General features: G+C 42.7%; 1 protein-coding gene across 4 annotated transcripts in view; it reads right to left on the reverse strand.

Annotated features, from left to right (window-relative positions):
• The window catches only part of prmt3 (protein arginine methyltransferase 3), a 201,457-nt gene that overhangs the window by 82,744 nt on the left and 99,002 nt on the right, over positions 1-19,711 (reverse strand). For all 4 annotated transcript variants that reach the window (XR_007263981.1, XM_048607177.1, XM_048607179.1 and 1 more), the window contains one exon: positions 18,051-18,137. Coding sequence is in view for 3 of the 4 variants with exons in the window: in XM_048607177.1 (XP_048463134.1) it covers positions 18,051-18,137 (87 nt within the window). In the remaining variant the exon portion in view is untranslated. The remainder of the gene's footprint in view (positions 1-18,050; positions 18,138-19,711) is intronic.

The following is a 19,711-nucleotide window of genomic DNA, read 5'->3' on the forward strand; positions in this document are numbered from 1 at the left end:
GGGTCACCGGACCCGAAATGTTAACTCTGTTTTTTCCTTCACAGATGCTGCCAGACCTGCTGAGCTTTTCCAGCAATTTCTGTTTTGCTTCCTGATTTACAGCATCCACAGTTATTTCGTTTTTTAATGTTTTACTGCAATTAGATAGAACCTTAGTGAGACCACACTGGGATATTCTCTACAGGTTTGGTCTCTGTACTTAAAGAGAGATGGAGAAGAAGCCATAGAAGAGGTGTTTTGAAGGGTCACCAAATAATTGTTGGGATGGTGGGATTGTCCTATGAGAAAATAATAAATAGATCAGGCACTTGTCTGGAATTTAGAAGAATGAAAGGTGATCTTATTCAAATATAGAAAATTTTAACTGGGCTTGACAGGATTGATGCAGGAAAGATGTTCCCCCTGTCTGGCTGGGGTCTGGAGGCTGTCTCGGACCAGGGTACATAGTCTCAGAATAAGGGGCAAACCGTTTAGGATTGCAATGAGGAGAAATTTCTTCACTCAGAGGCTGGTGAATCTTTCAAATCCTCTGCTCCAGTAATCTGTAGATGCTCAGTCGTTGAGTGTGCTTAAAATGGAGATCAATGGATTTCTAAAAATGAAATATATCAAGCGATGGGGGAAAACTGCAGAAAAATGATGTTGATGGAGACGATCAACAATGATCTTACTGAATGGTACAGCAGGCCTGAGGGACTGCATGGCCTGCTCTTGCTGCTACTTTCTATGTTCTTATGTTTCCGATACAACAAAGCCTGCTGCCATTCGTACCTTGCAATGGTGCCAGGAGATGGTTTGATAGCATGGTGTGTACAGGTACAGCAAACAGTTTTGCACGGTAACACCCATTCCATATTCAACAAAGACTCCTTCATCTTGTAAACAGAACAGGGAAAAAAGTGGGATTTGAGAGTCTGGTTCCCAGGTTTATCTCTGGTTTATCACAGATGATGATAGAATCCTTCGGAATAAGACCATAACAAACAGGAACGGGAGTAGGCCATTTGACTCCTCCAGCCTGGTTTGCCATTCAATAGGATCATAGCTGATCTGACATTCCCCACATCCACTTTCCTGCCTTTTTCCTGTAATTCTTGATTCCCCAACTGATCATGAATCTATCACAACAGTAAATATACTCAAGGGCTCTACCCCCAAAGCTCTCTCTGAAAAGAAGTTCCGAAGATTCACAACCTACTGAGAGAAGAAATTCCTCCTCATAGCAGTCTTAAATTGGAATCTTTATTCTGAGACTATGCCCTATGATCCTATGAGGGGAAACATCCTCTCAGCATTTATCCTGCCAAACCCCTTAACAATTTGATATTTTCAATGAGGTCACCTCTCATTCTTCTAAATTTCAGTGAGTAGAATCCCAACCTATTTAACATTTGCTCACAATCCCTCCATACTGCAGATCAGCCTAGAGAACCTTTACTGAACTGCCTCCAACGAAATGATATATTTCCTTAAATAAGGGGACTAAAACTATTCAGTATTCCAGATAAAAAAAACAAAAGAACTGCAGATGCTGTAAATCAGAAACAAAAGCAGAAATTGCTGGAAAAGCTCAACAGGTCTGGCAGCATCTGTGAACAAAAATCAGTTAACGCTTTGGGTTGAGTGACCCTTCCTCAGAAAACGTTAACTCTTATTTCTCTCCACAGATGCTGCCAGACCTGTTGAGCTTTTCTAGCAATTCTAGTTTTTGATTCAGTATTCCAGATATGGTCTTACCAGCACCTTGGACAGCTACATCTGGAAGACAGGTATCTGTTCTCAGTCTCATACCTATCCATTAGGAAGTAGACCCCCCCCCTCACCCACCCCACCAAGGAAAAGCCACTGTATGATTTTGAGCAGCAGGAATATCAAGTCCCACATTTTCAACCTACAGAAAAGGAGAATCAGACAGAAATGGCAGGCAGGAAAAAACATTCAGCTAACCCACAGTCAGGATTCCTGGTGGAATTTGACTCGTTTCTATTTAGTCCCTATTCTCAATTCCTGTAATTTCCTGAGAAAGGTTAAACATAAATCACAAGCAACAGTGGAGAGAAAAAAAATGAAAATTCCTCTCAGGCATACTCAGGAGCCAATGCCTGAGTCAGATTGCTGTCATTTTAAAAATATTTTTAAGAATTCTTTTCTCTTCAACATCCAATGTATTGACAGCACATCACCTTTTGGCTAATCGATCGGAACAATTACAATCTATCAAAGTGAATGCTCTGTTCGCTAATAGTGATGTGGAGTTTATTGACATCCAGCTTTCAGTCTCTTGGTCTTCCCACAGCTGATCTGTTAACCATCTGAACGATTGAACATAGGAATAAGAGTAGGCCACTCGGCCCTTTAAAACTGCTCCACCATTCAATAAGGTCATGGCTGATCTGATTATAACCTTAACTCTACATTCCTACATATCCCCAATAGTATTTCATCCGCTTGATAATCAAGAATCTATATACCTCTGCTGTAAAAATACTTCATGATTCTGCATCCACTGCCTTTTGAGGAACAGAATGCCAAAGACTGACAACCCTCTCAGGGAAAAATTTTTTCCTCTCTCTGTTTTAAATGGGCAACCCCGTATTTCAGACAGTGACCACAAGCTCTAGATTCTCCTACAAAAGGAAACATCCTTTTGACATCAACACGGTCAAGTCCCCTCAGGATCTTATATGTTTCATTAAGTCACCCCCTGACACTTCTAAACTCCACAGGATACAGGCCTAACCTGTCTAGCCTTTCCTCAAATGGCAATCCGCTCATTCTAGGCAGCATTCTGAACTGCTTCTGATGTATTAACATCCTTCCATTATTACAGTGACCAGTACTGTACACACTTCTCCAGATAACAAACATTAGTGCCAATCTATCTGGCCAGCAAAGTGATGTTCTCTGCCAAATCCAGACACATCACTCGATGGTGTCATCACAGGATTTCAAACTCTGCAACCATCATCGTCTTTCAAATGATAAATTCTAAAATCCAGAGGGAAAAGAATTGGGAAGACTATGCAGCCTTGATGTGATGTGTTGATGTTGACAAAGCCCAGGATGCTCCTAGGATGCAACATCTCCCGGGAAGGTGATGTAGAGATCCATGCCCACGCAAGAATGAGCAAAGCAGGATTGGACTTCCAGTGACTCCATATCCAACACAATCAACACCATCCACTCGACCACGAAGCTGCGACTCTCCACGTTCCACTGTGATGTCAAGTTGCGCCAACCAGTCATGGAAGAGCATGGCAAAGGGGTCACGTAAGTTGGACATTTCCATCAGCATTGCCTAAGCAAGATCCTGCTCTTCACATGGAAAGGCATTAACACCAATCCACCAGACTGGTCAGAGGCACCTACTGGACATTTAAAATTTGTGAATTTATTTCTTACATAGGGTCAGGGGACTTTGACATTCTCCTAGTTAGAAGGCAGTGGAAGCAGAGTCTTTGATCATTTTTAAGGCAGAGGTGAAGAGATTCTTTGCAATTCAGTGGGTAAAATGTTATTGGGGTACGTAGGATTTAGTTTACTATCCAACTAGCTGTGATCTTATTAAATAGCACAGCAGGCTTGAGGGGCTAAATGGCTTACTCCTGATTCTTGTTCTCACAGGGCTGGCAGGACATATTTCACTTCCTGGGCAAATGCCCCAATAGCACATCAGTGAATGGGCACCACCAGATGGGAAAATAACACGGTTCCAGTCAAGAAAGAGCCAGTGGAAAACATTGAAAGGGGAGCTTCAAGTGAGAGACTCCACTGGTTGCAGAAAGAGGGACTGCAATGGACCAGGTCTTGCTGCCCACATGAGACAAAGTCTAAGTAGGACTGTAAACCCTGTGCAGCACTGTCAGCGACAATTTTGACATATCTTACCCTGAACAATTCCTGACCATTTTCTTCATACACTCTGATAAAGCTTCACTGCAGAACAATGAGCTGGCTTTAGCCATCTGTGATGAGCAGTAGAACTGCCATGCAGTTAGAACTCATGACAATTGGAATAGTGTAAATGATAATGGCAGAGGGAGCTTTCTCCATATCCCAACCTCAACCCATAAATTAACAATGTTGAATCAAGAGTGAGCCCAGGTTGGTAAGATCTCCATCGCCTCTAAGTTCCTCTGCCTTTTCTAATTGCAACAATATTTACATTGTGTCTCCAATGTAATAAAGTAACTCAAGGTGCTTCACAGGTGCATTATGGAAACACACTGAAACCCTTTGAGCCTGCCCTGCCATTCAATATGATCATGGCTGATCCTCTAACACAATGCCACTTTCCCTCTTTCTCCCCATAGCCCCTAATGCCAATTCATTGACCTCTTTCTTGAATATACTCAGTGACGTGGACTCCATGGAATTGTGCCAAGCCACTTAACAGCAAAAATCAGGGCAAATAAGCAAGAGCTTTGTCAATGGGGTTGGTATAAAGCAGCATCCTGAAGGTGGATAGCGAGTTTGTGAGGGAAAGATCGGGACAGAATTCCAGAGCTTGGGGCCTTAGCAGCCGAAGGCACGGCCACCAATGGTGGAGCAACTAACACTGGGGGGGATTGACTGAATCACAGACACAGTACTTACAGTCATACAGTCAAACAGCATGGAAACAGGCCCTTCGGTCTAACTCATCTATACTGACCATATATCCAAAATTAATCTGGGCCCATTTGTCAGCATTTGGCCGATATCCCTCTAAACCTTTCTTTGGCAAATCTCTTGTAAAACGGTAGATGGAGTAGGCCATTCAGCTCTTTGAGCCAAGGGAATGGAGTATTTAAACATTTTATGCAGAAGCTATCCCCACACCACAAGAAACATTTATGTTAACTGTGTTGTTTCGATCATATATTTCAGGTTTTATCACGGCCTCTAACTGGTGACAATACCAGATCCACGAAATAATCCATTCAACTACGATCTTGTTTGAAAAAAAATGGCATGTTAAAGATGCATGTCCTCATTAATGTGCAAATTGGCCAGTAAATTCAGGGGATTAAAAGATGCAAATCTCCAGAACTTGCTGGTCGATTTACCCTACACACACTCACAGCTGATAAGGTTAGCTAACCGAGTTTGTTACCATGTGTGCCACAATCTCTGGGCTCCTGATCAGAGCAAATAATGAACGTGCCAAGCCACTGAAAGCTGCACCAGAAGTAGCTGGGAAGAAACAGAATAACACGTCCTTCCAAAAACAATTGAATGACTGCGAGGGTTAGTGTACATAATTAGCATTTTTAGCCTTCACCCTGTCAGGTGAAATGCTGGAAGCTGTCAAGAATAAAACACTCAAGGAAAGTCAAAGTAGTGATTCAGACATTGGTCTTCTGAAGTGGATAGACAAACAGACAGGGCTCATTAATATCGGAAAGGCAGCAAGAGGAGATGACAGCCAGTTTTCAATGCAGTGAAAGCATTAATAATTATCATCATCATCACCATCACCGCCACAACGTAATTTATCTCTTTTTTTCTCCCACTTTATTCCTATCATGCTTCAGCAGTGTGTGTTCGGGCCCGATACAATTAGGCAGCTGGTCACAAGTGTAGGAGGATAATGCGCTTTTGATGGAGTTCACCCAGGCGTGGAGATTAAAACACTTACGATCTGTGAAGGAAGGTTACACCCATCTCCCGGACAAAACACATTGCACCGTTCTTTCAGAACGTTAGCGTACATTTTGCTCACTCCTGTTAGGGCACTCGTCAGTGAACACTGTTGAGGTTTCTCAAACGATAGAAATCTGCAGCTATGCACATAGATGGGAAGGGTTGACTAAAATGTAGAGGAGGCCAATCCAGTTCAAGACCAAACAATTTCGAGGGACATCCCAAAAGAACATGGGCACAAAGCAGTATGGCTGACTTTTAAGTGCCCTCTGGGCAATTAGGGATGGGCAATAAATGCTGACCTAGCCAGGGACACTCTCATCTCGTGAATGAATTAAAAAGAAACATGTTTTATACAGAAGACCAAAAGGCATAGGAGCAGAAATTAGGCCATTCAGCCCATCGAGTCTGCTCTGCCATTCAATCATGGCTATTAAGTTTCTCAACCCCATTCCCCCTGTAACCCTTGATCCCCTTGACAATCAAGAACCTATCTATCTCTGTCTTAAATATACTCAATGACCTGGCCTCCACAGTCTTCTTAATTCCTAATTAATTCCTAGATTCACCGCTGTCTGGCAAAAGAAGTTTCTCCTTATCTTTGTTCTAAAAGGTCTTCCCTTTACTCTAAGGCTGTGCCCTTGGGTCCTAGTCTCTCCTACCAACAGAAACATCTTCCCAACATCCACTCTGTCCAGGCCATTCAGTATTCTGTAAGTTTCAATTAGATCCCTCCTCATCCTTCTAAACTCCATCAAGTATAGACCCAGAGTCCTCAAATGTTCTTCAAATGTTAAACTTTTCATTCCTGGGACAATTCTCGTGAACCTCCTCTGAACTCGCTCCTGGGCCAGTACATCCTTCCTGAGATATGGGGCCCAACACTGCTTACAATACTCCAAATGTGGCCTGGCCAGAGCCTTATAGAGCCTCAGAAGTACATCCCTGCTTTTATATTCAAGTCCTCTCAAAGTAAATGCCAAAGCTGCATTTGCCTTCCTAACTACTGAATCGACCTGCAAGTTTACCTTGAGAGAATCCTGGACTAGAACTCCCAAGTCTCTTTGCACTTCAGACTTCTGAATTTTCTCCCCATGTAGAAAATAGTCCATGCTTTTATTCTTCTTACCAAAGTGCATGACCTCACACTTTCCCATGTTGTACTCCATCTGCCACTTCTTTGCCCATTCTCCTAACCTGTTCAAATCCTTCTGCAGCCTCCCTGTATCTTCAATACTACCTGCCCCTCTACCTATCTTTGTATCATCTGCAACATTAGCAAGAATGCCTTAAGTTCCTTCATCTAGATCATTAATGCATTACGTGAAAAGTTGTGGTCCCAACACTGTCTCTTGTGGAACACCACTTGTCACCAGCTGCCATTCTGAGAAAAACCCTTTTAACCCCACTCTCTGCTTTCTGACAGACAGCTAGTACCTTGCCTCTAACACCATGGGCCCTCATCTTACTCAGCAGCCTCCTGTGTGGCACCTTGTCAAAGGCCTTCTTGAAGTCCAGGTAGATAACATCTATTGGCTCTCCTTGGTCTAACCTGCTTGTTACTTCCTCAAACAATCCTAACAGATTTATCAGGCATGACCTCCCCTTGATGAAGCCATGCTGACTTTGCCCTATCTTACCATGCACTTCCAAGTATTCAGAAATCTCATCCTTCACAATGGACTCTATAATCTTACCCACGGCCTGTAATTTTCAGTTTTTTGCCTTAATTCCTTCTTAAACAGTGGTGTCACATTAGCGATTTTCCAGTCCTCTGGGATCCTCCCTGACTCTAGCGATTTCTGGAAGATCACCACTAACGCCTCCACTATCTCTTCAGCTATCTCCTTTAGAACACTGGGGTGTAGTCCATCTGGTCCTGGTGATTTATTCACCTTCAGGCCATTCAGTTTTACTAGCACCTTCTCCTTGGTGATGGCCACCATACTCAGCTCTGCCTCCTGACTCTCGAATTTCTGGGATATTACTCGTGTCTTCCACCGTGAAGACTGATGCAAAGTAATTATTTAGTTCCTCGGCCATTTCCTTGTTCCCCACTACTATCTCTCCAGCATCATTTTCCCGCGGTCCAATGTCCACTTTTGCCTCTCCCTTGCCCTTTATATATCTAAAGAAACTCTTAGAGTCCTCCTTCATGTTACTGGCTAGCTTACCCTCATATTTAATCTTCCCCCTCCTTATTTCTTTTTTTGTTGCCCTCTGTAGGTCTTTGTAAGCTTCACAGTCCTCTGGTTTCCCACTGCCCTTCACCACATTATATGCTTTCTCTTTTGCTTTTATGCTATCCCTGACTTCCCTAGTCAGCCATGGTTGCCTCATCTTCCCTGTACCATGCTTTTTTTTCCTAAGGATGAATTTTTGCTGTGACTCCTGAATTACTCCCAGAAACTCCTACCATTTCTGTTCCACTGTCTTTCCTGCTAGGCTCCTCTTCCAGTCAATGCAGCCCAGTCTCTCCCTCATGCCTCTGTAGTCACCTTTATTCAGCTGTAATACCATTACCTCTGGTTCTATATTCTCCCTGTCAAATTGTAGAGTAAATTAAATCATATTATGCTCACTGCCTCCCGAGAGTTCCTTCACCTTAAGCTCCCTAATCAAATCTGCCTCATTGCCCAACACTAAACCCAGAATTGCCTGTTCCCTAGTGGGCTTCATCACAAGCTGCTCCAAAAAGCCACCTCATAGACATTCCACAAATTCCTTTTCTTGCAATCCACTACCAACATGAATTTCCCAGTCCATCTGCATATTGAAATCCCCCGTGATCACCTTAACTTTGCCTTTCTTACACACCTTTTCTATCTCCTGGTGTGTCTGGTGCCCCAGCTCCTGACTACTGTTTGGAGGCCTGTACGCAATTCCAACTATGGTTTTTTAACCTCTGCGGTTCCTCAACTTTACCCACACAGATTGCACACCATCTGACCCTACTTTGTTTCTTACTATTGATTTAATTTCATTTATTACTAATAAGGCAACGCCACCCTCCTCTGCCCACCTGCCTATCTTTTCGATAAGATGTATATCCTTAGATATTCAGCTCCCAATCCTAATCTCCTTGCAGCTACGCCTCCGTGATGCCCACCATGTCATATCTGCCAATTTCGATCTGCGCCACAAGCTCATTTACCTTCCTTCTTATACTGCGTACATTCAGACATAATACCTTCAGTCCTGTATTAACCGCCCCTCTTCTCATTGTCACTCGTTTATCCAGTGTGCTTGAAGTTGGATTCCTAATCCTTTCCAAACACTCCGTCCTATTTGTGTCTGTGCTGGAGACTTTAATAACCTCTCCTGAGTCTTCCTTTCCCGTTATTTTTTTCATATTTTTCCACACAGTGGAATCTACCCCTACAGATGTTCACCCATTTCCTTGTTCCCCACTGGGGAAAGTTGTACCCTTCCCCTCCTCCCCACTTTTTGGTTTAAAGTCCTGTTGACCAACCTATTTACCCTTTTTGCTAGAACATTGGTCCCAGCTCAGTTCAGGTGGAGACCGTCCCAGTGGTACAGATCCCTCCTGTTCCAATACTGATGCCAGTGCCCCATGAAAAGGAACCCCTCTTTCCCACACCACTCCTTTAGCCACGTGTTTAATTCCCTTATTCTTGTGTCCCTATACCAATTTGCACATGGCTCGGCCAGTAATCCAGAGATTATAACCCTTGAGGACCTGCTCTCTAATGTTGTTCCTAGCTCCTGATAACCCCTGAACAGGTCCTCTTTCCTCGTCTTGCCTATGTTGTGGTTCATGTCAGAACAAACAATAACTGGATCCTCCCCCTCCCGCTCCAATATCCTTTCAAGCCGGTCAGAGATTTTTTTTTTCCTATTCATTTTTGTGGGATGTGGGCGTCGCTGGCTGGCCAGCATTTCTTGCCCATCCCTAGTTGCCCCTTGAGAAGGTGGTGGTGAGCTGCCTTCTTGAACTGCTGCAGTCCACATTGTTGGTTGACCCACAATGCTATTAGGGAGGGAATTCCAGGATTTTGACCCAGTGACAGTGAAGGAACGGCAATACATTTCCAAGTCAGGATGGTGTCACGGTGGAGTTTGCACATTCTCCCCGTATCTCTGTGGGTTTCCTCTTGGTGCTCCAGTTTCCTCCTACAGTCCAAAGATGTGCAGGTCGGATCGATTGGCCATGCTAAATTGTCCCATAGCGTTCAGGGATGTGCAGGCTAGGGGGATTAGTCACGGTAATGCAGGGTTGATGGCGATAGGGTGGGGGCATTGGGTCTGGGTGGGATGTTTTTTGGAGAGTCAGTACAGAATTGATGGGCTGAAAGGCCTCTTTCTGCACTGTAAGGATTCTACGATTCTTGGCGGTGGTTTTTAACTGGCGTGGAAGCGATGGTTCGAACAGTCTTTGCCTGTGCTGTAGACCTCCATGATTCCATGTTGCACTCTGAGGTCTGACTTGTCCAGTTGTAACATCAATTAGGATCACACCAGTTACAGAATGGTGGTGCCTCAATAAGGGGAGCATGACCAACACAGCAAATTGTGTCAATTCCACTGTTTTCATGAGGAGACATTCATTGAAGAGCGCGGTGAGGAGGAACTTCTTCTTTCAGAGGGTACTGAATCTGTGGAATCTGCAGAGGGCTGTCGAGGCTCAATCATTAAGACCAAGGTTGGGAGAGACAGATTTTTAATCTTTTTGGGGAATCAAGGGTTAAAGGCAAAAGGCGGGAAGGTGGAGTTGAAGATTATCAGGTCAGCAATGTTTTTTTTTCAGTAGTGCTGCAGAATCGATGGGCTGAATGGCCTACTTCTGCTCCTACATCTTATAGACTTTTGGAGCTCCGCCTTCAAAATATTCAAGGACTCTGCTTCTGCTAGAGAGTTCCAAAGACTCATGACCTTCTGTGAGGAAAGTAAATCTCCTTATCATGTCTTAAATAGGTATTAAACATTGCATCTCCTACCACTTCAGCCTTCCCTTCTCCTGTTCCTCCAACTCCTCCTTTGTTTAGTTTCCTGGTTCAAGATTAGTATATTTTGGCTGTCCCTCCAATGAACTTTACCTCATACTTTTCATTAAGCAGCACACTGTGTCTGCTGAATATGAACAATTTCTGCTGCCCCTCATTCTCTGCTTCACCTCCGCAACAGTCACAGTGCACTCACACTAAGCTGTAACTTTCTGTCAGCAAAGTATCTCATCCATTTCTGGCCTAAGCTCAACTGATAGCGGGTCCTAAGAAATAGGATCTGACACAAATGCCTGAACATGTGACAACTGTGTGAGACCCAGTTGTCAAAACACACTGTCCATAATAAAACCAGGATGCCTATAAACTTGGTTTATGGCCCCACAATGCAAGGTTAGATATACTGCTGCTATGGATCAATGAAGCTGCAAAGACAAAATCGAAGTGGATTCAATTATAACACGAACAGACTTTATTTACTCATATAATGTCAAAATCACCAAAACACAAATTACCAAGATCTCCAACTGATGCTAGTAAAAGAAAGAATTTATCTTCCTTTCAAAATCCTCCAAGAGTACCAGGAGTTTTGTTTCCAAATCCAACTGGATTTGACAGGTCTGCACCATGTGATCATGAGTACAATCAATTTGCTGATATCTGACAGAAAACCCAAGGCATTATCAGTTTTATTTTATTCTTTACTAATTTCTCTCTGCCCCAAAAGGTTAATGTGGGGTACAATAACTTGAAACCCATTGGGATCTTAATTCATAAATTCGAAAAATCCTGACTGCGTTTCTCTGCATTTCTGATGATATCCACATGCTTACAAGTTTTAAGAGTCTAATGGTGCAGTGGTAGTGTTCCTGCCTCTGGACCAGAAGGTCCAGGTTCAATTTCCCCCCCCGTCCTGTAGGTCATAACAATTCCAAGCAGATTGATTAAAAATAATTTTCATTTCATGGTTGTGGAACACTCGCTGATACCTCACCATTTGTGGGTCAACATTCATTTGGGAATCTTGATCATGGGTGTCAATGGGGACACTGTGAGACACAGCCAATCTAGTTAGCCATTCTTAGCTCAAGGTTGCATGGGCCATCCAACAGCAGTGTGTACCATCTCCAAGATGCACCACAGAAATTCACCACGGCTCCTTACAGAGCTCCTTCCAAACATGCAACCACTTCCATTCATAAGGATAAGGGCAGCAGATATATGGGAACACCACTGTCTGCAAGTTCCCCTCCAAGTCACTCACCATCCTGACCTGGAAAAATATTGCCGCTTCTTCACTATCACTGGGTCAAACTCCTGGAATTTTTTGATTTGATTTAATTTCATTTGACTCTTTTTTGTCACATATACCTAGGTACAGTGAAAGATTTTATTTTGCATGCAGTACATCCAGGTCGTAACATACAAAGATCATACAGTGATTGAACAGAGTGAGGAATACAAAGTTATGACTGCAAAGAGGGTGAACAAAAAGCAAGATCACTATTTTGAAATTTGAGAGGTCCGTTCAGAAGTCTACTAACAGTGAGGAAGAAGAAGTTCCTGAATCTGTCGGTTTGTGTGTTTAAGTTTTTGTATCTTCTGCCTGAAGCAAGAGGTTGGAAGAAATTATAACCCGGCTGGGAGGGGTCTTTGATGAGGTTGGCTGCCTTTCTGAGGCAGTGAGAAGTGTAAATGGGAGTCAATGGATGGAAGGTTTCCTTCTCCAAGGGCATTGTGGATCAACTCGAAGCACATGGACTGCAGTGGTTCAAGAAGGCAGCACACCACCACCTTCTCAAGGGCAAGTAGGGATGGCAATCAATGCTGGCCAGCCAGCGATGCCTACATCCCATGAATGCATAAAATTAATGTTCTGAGGTACCATTAGCGCTAGGTGTACTGCCATTCTGATAAATTATCATGTTGCAGCTCACCAACACCTTCTCAATGGCAATTAGGGATGGGCAACAGATGGGCAACAAATGTTGGCCCAGTCAGCAATGCCAATGTCGCATGAGTAAATAAAAAAACTAATCGCTGCACACTTTGTACCACTCTGCTTGAGGTTAGCTATCGCAGCAAAGCGCAGAGAATCAAACTTGGGAGTTTCTTGCAGCTCAGTTTCTGACACTGTCAATCTGCTGAAGTTTAAGTACAGTTTTAAGCAGGTTTGTTTGTCTTGTTCAACTGTTGAGAGAAGTATTAAAGATGAACGTTGTCAGTTCAACTTAAATTGGAGTACAATCCAACAGATCAATAACAGGAATTCACTTTTTTGGCCATAGTTTAATGCAGTATTGATCTTTGCTACAAGAAAGAAAGGCTGTTAATAACACAGCGTTGGTTATTGTACAAGACAATCCACAATATCTGATATAAGATAACATCACTCTTTATGTCCTCACATACAGATATGTAAGCAGTTGTTTGGTTTTATAGAACTTGAAAACTGTTGAGAAAAGCCACATTTTGTTGAAGACTTTCACCATACACACATCAGGACAATTTACGTGAAAAAAAATTACAAGGGGAAAACCAACATTTATGCTGCAAGAAAAGACAGTGCTGGGCAACTAGGAATGGGCAATTAACATTGGCCTAGCGAACCCTCGACTGTGCCTTATTCTATCATGGTATGTGGCTGCACCAGGATTTGTCACCCGTCCCTGAGTTGCCTTTGAACTGAGTGGCTTGCTAGACCATCTCAGAGGGCAGCTAAGAGTCAACCGCATTGCTGAGAGTCTGGAGTCACATGTAGGCCAGACCTGGTAATGACAGCAGATTTCCTTCTCTAAATGCAACTGGTGAACCTGGCAAGATTTTACAATCACAAATGACAGTTTGTTGGTCACTATTTCTGAGATAAACTTCCCATTTTAGTTGTTTATTCTTTGAATTTAGATTCCACGAGCTGCCATGGTGGGATTTGAACTCATGTCTGCAGACCATTAATCTGGGCCTCTGGATTATTAGCCCAGTGCCATCACCTCCCTGTAAATAGTCCAACCTGTTTCCCGCGCTCCGAGAATCAGAATAAGGTTTCCCTTGACCTCCCCAAGCTCGCAACCTAACAGCCTCCACACTCAACGAGTCATTATCTCCATGACCATCACCTCCAGTGTAATGCCACAAACAAATCTACTTTCCTCTTCCTTCTCAGTTGAGCATTTGGAACCCACTGCAACAGTATGGCTCCCAACACTTCATCCTGTTCCTTTCCCATGGCATCCCTATAAGGATGCAGGAGCACCCACACCCTTCGGAGTTAAGGGCCAAAACATCTGTGGGAATAGGAACAAGAGAATGAACCAGGCAGTGCAACAAGGAGTCTGTCTGTATTCAAAGTGACGTCAATACAGCCGACTGAGAGCAGGCGATTCTCCACTTCAGGCTGCACCAAGGTAAGAGTTGCAGTTTCTTTATTTGAAAAAGAACTTAAATAATTTTCTCCTTGGCTTAAATTTAGGGTGACAATATTTTAATTCAACGCACAGCTCAGCGGAACTCAACCCCAGGAGTTGCACAGCCTGCTGTGCACAAGAAGTCTTAGACACTTCCAGATGACCACATCTGCAGTAGTATCCCCGGCTGGACCAGCTTGAGGGCCGTCTTTCAGAGTTTGCTGTGCCTCCAGCCAAGACACAGCTCGGCTGAGAATTACTCAGAGAGCACATGTTTAGACATGGTCACCTCCAGCTAAAGGAAGTACAGTTAGGGAAGGAATGGCTAACCACTTGTCAGAAGAAGATAAGCACTAGGTAGGCCTGCTGTAAGGAAAGCCCAGAGTGTACTTCACTCAAGAACAGTTTTTCTGTGTTGGGCAGTTCCTCTGGGGAGTGCAACCAGAACTCAGCTGCGCAAGATGGGGTGAGCAGAAAGGGAGGGAGAACGATAGTGATGGGAGATTCAATAGCGACAGGTACAGATGGGCATTTCTGTGGTGACAGATGTGACTCCAGGAAGGTGTGTTGCCTCCCTGGATGATACTGAATGGCTGCAGTGCATTCCAAATGGAGAGGTGGAACAGTCAGAGATCATGGTTCATACCATGGCTAACGACATAGGTAGAAAGAGGAAAGAAATCCTACAACAAGAATTTAGGGCGTTGGGTAGTATATTAAAAGCTTCTGGATTTGAAATTTTACTTGTTCTGTTTGCCTTATCCCTCAGCTCTTCCATTATCTCACCTCTCCCTCTCCTTTTGTATTGTCCAACTCTTCTCTTTCCTCACCTCTGTGCTTGCTTAAAGCTGGCTACAGCTCAATATCATTTTCCCCAGTTCTAACAAATGAATTGAAATTATGACCACTCTAGATTTAGTTCTCACATTAAAATTAGGAAAACTGTGAAGCATAGATCAACAAAATGTAACTTCATTGATTACCACCTTTCTGAAAAGCATCCCAAATATCATTTCTCCTGGACTTTTCCCCAATGTTTGAACCGCCTGGTGAACAGCATTATGGCGCTCCCAGTTCTTCACCCCATGAAAGGTAAATCAAATTATTTTAAATAAATTCTCATTATTTATCTATGTTCTTTGCATAATTCAGAGATATTAGGGAAGGTGATTATGTCACTGGACTTGTGTAATCAATTAATCCCTGTCTAATTCTCTGGGGACATGGGTTCAAATTCTATCGTAGCAGATAGTAGAATTTGAATTCAATAATAAAATAAAACTGGAATTAAAAAGCTACCTAATGCTGACTATGTAGCCACTGTCATTTGCTATTAAAGTTCCATCTGGTTCTCCAATGACCTCTCGGGGAAGAAATCTGTTGTTTTTACCTAAATGTGACTCAAGACTCACAGCAGTGTGTGGCTGACTCTTAACTGCCCTCTGGGCAACTAAATAACCATTGGCCCAGCCAGCTATGCTCACAAATTTCAAAGATCACTTCTGATGGGGTGGATATTTGCCTCCCCCCCACCCTGGAGGTGGCAAAGGGGTAACTATTGTCCTTGGAGAGATGTCCGGCCCCTTCTTGCCACTCAACAATTAAGTTCTGGGTGAGAAGGTCCATGGGGGGGATCAACTCCACAACTCACCATCAAGTCTTTATTAACGATCACTTAAAGGCCTCAAATCAACAGCAGTCACCTCCACAGGCAAGAAAACTGGGTAGTTCCCCAATGAATAAACCACGGCAGCCTGCCTGCTGTGATTGGTGGGGTCAGCATCGATTACACCAGTTTTTTGCTTCATTATGACATCTTACCTTACGCGCTTCTGTACATCAGAATACATCTATCTGACAGCATTGATAATGTGATCTAGATGCTTACCACAGTTTTTTTGTACATTGATGGAATGAGATGCTAAGATGTTCTGAGCTGGCCTAAAAGAGAACAGCTTCTGACCTGCACTTGTACAATCTACACACAGGAATGTCATCCGGCAGACTATGACTGTGAGCAATGTGGGATCGTAAAGAAAATAGGAACTTGCACTTCCATAACTCAAGACCTTCAAGGAAGGAAACTGCCACCCTTACCTGATTTGGCCTACACGTGACTCCACACCCACAGCAATTTGGTCGATTCTTAACTGCCCTCTGGGCAATAACACTTGGGCAATATATGCTGGCCCAGCCAGTGATACCCACTTGAATGAGGGCAAAAAAAGTCCCAAAGCTTTTACAATGAAAAGCAGCCATCATTGTAATTCAGGAAATTAGTACAGAGGAGGTTGGAAAGGTAGAGAGAGGGAGGTAGAGGACAGAATTCCAAAGGTAAGTGGAAGCACTGCGACATTTCTCAACCTTTGTATAACTGTGCTGCCTATATCCTAACTTGAACAGGTCCATTCACCCATTAGACCTGTGCTTGCTGACCTCCAAAGGCTGACATCCAGTGAATTCTAATCTCGCTATTATCTTGCTTTTGCCCATTCTTGAAACTTGCTTTAAACACTTGGAGGCATGTTTGCTCCTCCAATTTGGACTTCTGCACATCTCCGATGTTAAATCTCCCTCATCATTGGTTACAGTGACTTTAGCTACATAGATCTTTAGCTCAGGCACTTTTTTCTGAAACCCCTCCCTCACCTCCTTTAAAATCATCTCTTTGAACAAGCATCTAATGTTCACAGTTGATTCAGTGTGGGATATTTTTTATTCATTGGATGCGGGCATCATTGGTTGGGGCGACATTTATGACCATTCCTAATTGCCCGGAGGACATTAAGAGTTAACCACATTGCTGTCGGTGTGGAGTTACATGTAGGCCAGACCAGGCAAAGGTAGCAGATTTCCCTCCCTAAAGAACATTGATGAACCGCATGGTGTTTTACAACAATTGACAGTGTTTACATGGTCACCATCAGGACAACTTTTTTTAAATTGAATTCAAATTTCACCATCTGCCATAGTGGGCTTCGAACTCATGTCCACAAAACATAAACTTGGGGGGCAGTTCTGGATTACTAATTCAGTAACATTATCAATGCACCACTGCATCCCAACTTTGTTTGACAACACTCCTATGAAGTATCACTGTTACGATAAAAGCGCAAGTTGTTGGGGGAGGCGATGGCCTAGTTGTATTATCACTAAATCATTAATCCAGAGACACAGGTAATGACTCTGGGACCTGGTTTCACTATGGAAGATGGTGGAATTTGAATTCAATTACTTAGGATCTTAATTCTCTGGAATTAAGAGTCGAATTATGACCATGAAACCATTGTTGGTTATCAGGAAGAACTGTAAAGTCCTTTGGGAAAGGAAATCTGCTGTCTTTACCCAGCCTATACGTGACTTCAGACCCTCAGCAATGTGGTTGACTCTTAATTGCCTTCTGGTCAATAAGGAATGGGCAATACATGCTGGTCTGGCCAACAATGCCCATGTCCCACGAATGAATGAAAAACAGGGCGGCAGCATATAACTTTGTTTCAATTAACACTGAGTACATCTGAAAGGTGTTAAATTACAGCAACTTTATACTTCTAATACTGAAATACCAATTATTCACAGTGTACGTTCAGATCTATTTCTTTTGGTACTGTTGGAAAATGGGTCAAGTAGGAGGAATGACAAACTAAGGATTATAAACCACCTCACTGAAGTCTTAGCACCAAGTTTAGTAGCAAACTAAAGAGAAGCAATTTGTGGAATGCACATTAAGAAGCATTGTGTACATCAGTTACCATGCTGTAACAGAAGTTAGAAACTTAATTATTACATATAACAAATGGTTAACAACAATTCTACAAAATATAAAATAATAACAAGAAATATTGTTAACAGGCTCAAAACTATATCTAACATGTTTGCATGTTATTGCAATGGCATTAATCAACTAACATGCCCTAGCTTGGTGAAGAATTGTCTAATGAACAAACCAAATAGGTCTTGCTTTAGACACTAATCCGCTTCATTACCAAACTGTGATCCAATTAATTTTCAGACTTCTTGTTCGAATTCAGCCTTCTGTTGAAATAGACCAACTCACCACACATTCGTGATCCTTCGTTATCTTCAGCGAGAACTTCGAGGTGAAATCCAGATCTGCAATTCCGACCTTGTTGCAGTCGATCGCCTGGAAAACAAGGACAGTTTTCCAGAAAAGCAGTCATCAAGATGCCAGGACAATAGAGCAAACTGAGCATGCTGGGCTGAAAGAAATGGGATGACGCCTATTCCATTTTCTCTCTCCATGTAACTCCACCTTCTGTTTCTCTGGAGGCTGCTTTTCAAACTGGTCTGCCCACTTTCCAAAAACTAATTCAGTCAGTGCGAGCCAGTTTAGTGCATGATAAAATTCTGACTCTTGATGCAAGGCCACTTAGCAATTCATTCATAATGACCCAATAATCTTCCAACATCATTTTGATGTTCATCAAGTATCTCAAGTCAGAACTAACATTTTTAATAGCTTCCATTCCAGTGCTTGGAATATATTTAATTGATGCACTCCTGTTTAACATTAGTCATCGCACTGATAAATGGAAATTACATCTTTCAAAAGAGCAACAGTAATGAGTATTATTAAAATAATACTTATCACAAAGAAAGCAACTTCATGTAGGCTGCACAATTCACACAGTTTGTTAATAAAGAGTTCAAATCACTTGTACCCCTTTAAGGTATTTTTATCATTTGAATCTCTGTTTCTCACTTATACAAGAACATCCTGCAGATCCAAAGGAATTACCATGACAAAATGCAATCCCAAAACTGACACAAGAAATGGAAACGAGTTGGCATTCTGACTGCTTTTCCTGAATTATACAATGAAGGTCTTAATAGAGTGAGCGTAAAAAGGAGTAACTTACATGCGCCCAACATTCAATTGACCGAAGGGTCTACTATTATTCCTGTTTTCTATGGTTATAACATCATATGAGATGCAAGATGCTTCATTCTACTGGCAAGGAATACCATAAGACCACATGACCATCAGACAAAGGAGCAGAAATAGGCCATTCAGCCCATTGAACTTGCTCCACCATTCAATGAGATCATGGCTGATCTAACAATTCTCAGCTCCACTTTTCTGCCTTTTCCCCAAAACACTTGACTCCCTTACAATACTGCAGAAGTGCTTTCCTGTCAAATTTGTATTCTTATTCAGTTTTGCATCTGCAACTAATATTGTGCAAGTGCCGAAAATATGTTGTGTATATATATATATATAATTCTAAGGTATTTCCATCAGTCAACCGTCTGCTTAAAATAGATTGAAAAGCTTCATTAACATTTCCTCTTCTTACCATTCTTTCGTGGGTTGCAAGTGTTTCTGTGAAAACCGTCACTGATTGCTCGTCTATAAGGGAAGGCAGTGGTGCAGTTGTATTATTGCTGGACTGTTAAAGCAGAGACCCAGATAAAGTTCTGGGAACCTGGGTTCAAATCCTGCCATGGAAGATGGTGGAATTTGAATTCAATAAAAAAAGAAATCTGGAACTAAGAGTCTAATGATGATCGTGTATCCATTGCCAATTGTTGGACAAACTCATCTGGTTCACTAATGCCCTATAGGGAAGGAAACTGCCATCTTTACCTGGTCTGGCCTACATGTGACTCCAGACACACAACAATATTGCTGAGTTTTAACTGCCCTCTGGGCAATTAGGGATGGGCAATAAATGCTGTCTTACCAGCGATGCCCTC

Source organism: Rhincodon typus, chromosome 17, assembly GCF_021869965.1.
Source record: "Rhincodon typus isolate 14 chromosome 17, sRhiTyp1.1, whole genome shotgun sequence".
In the NCBI taxonomy this organism is placed as follows: domain Eukaryota; kingdom Metazoa; phylum Chordata; class Chondrichthyes; order Orectolobiformes; family Rhincodontidae; genus Rhincodon; species Rhincodon typus.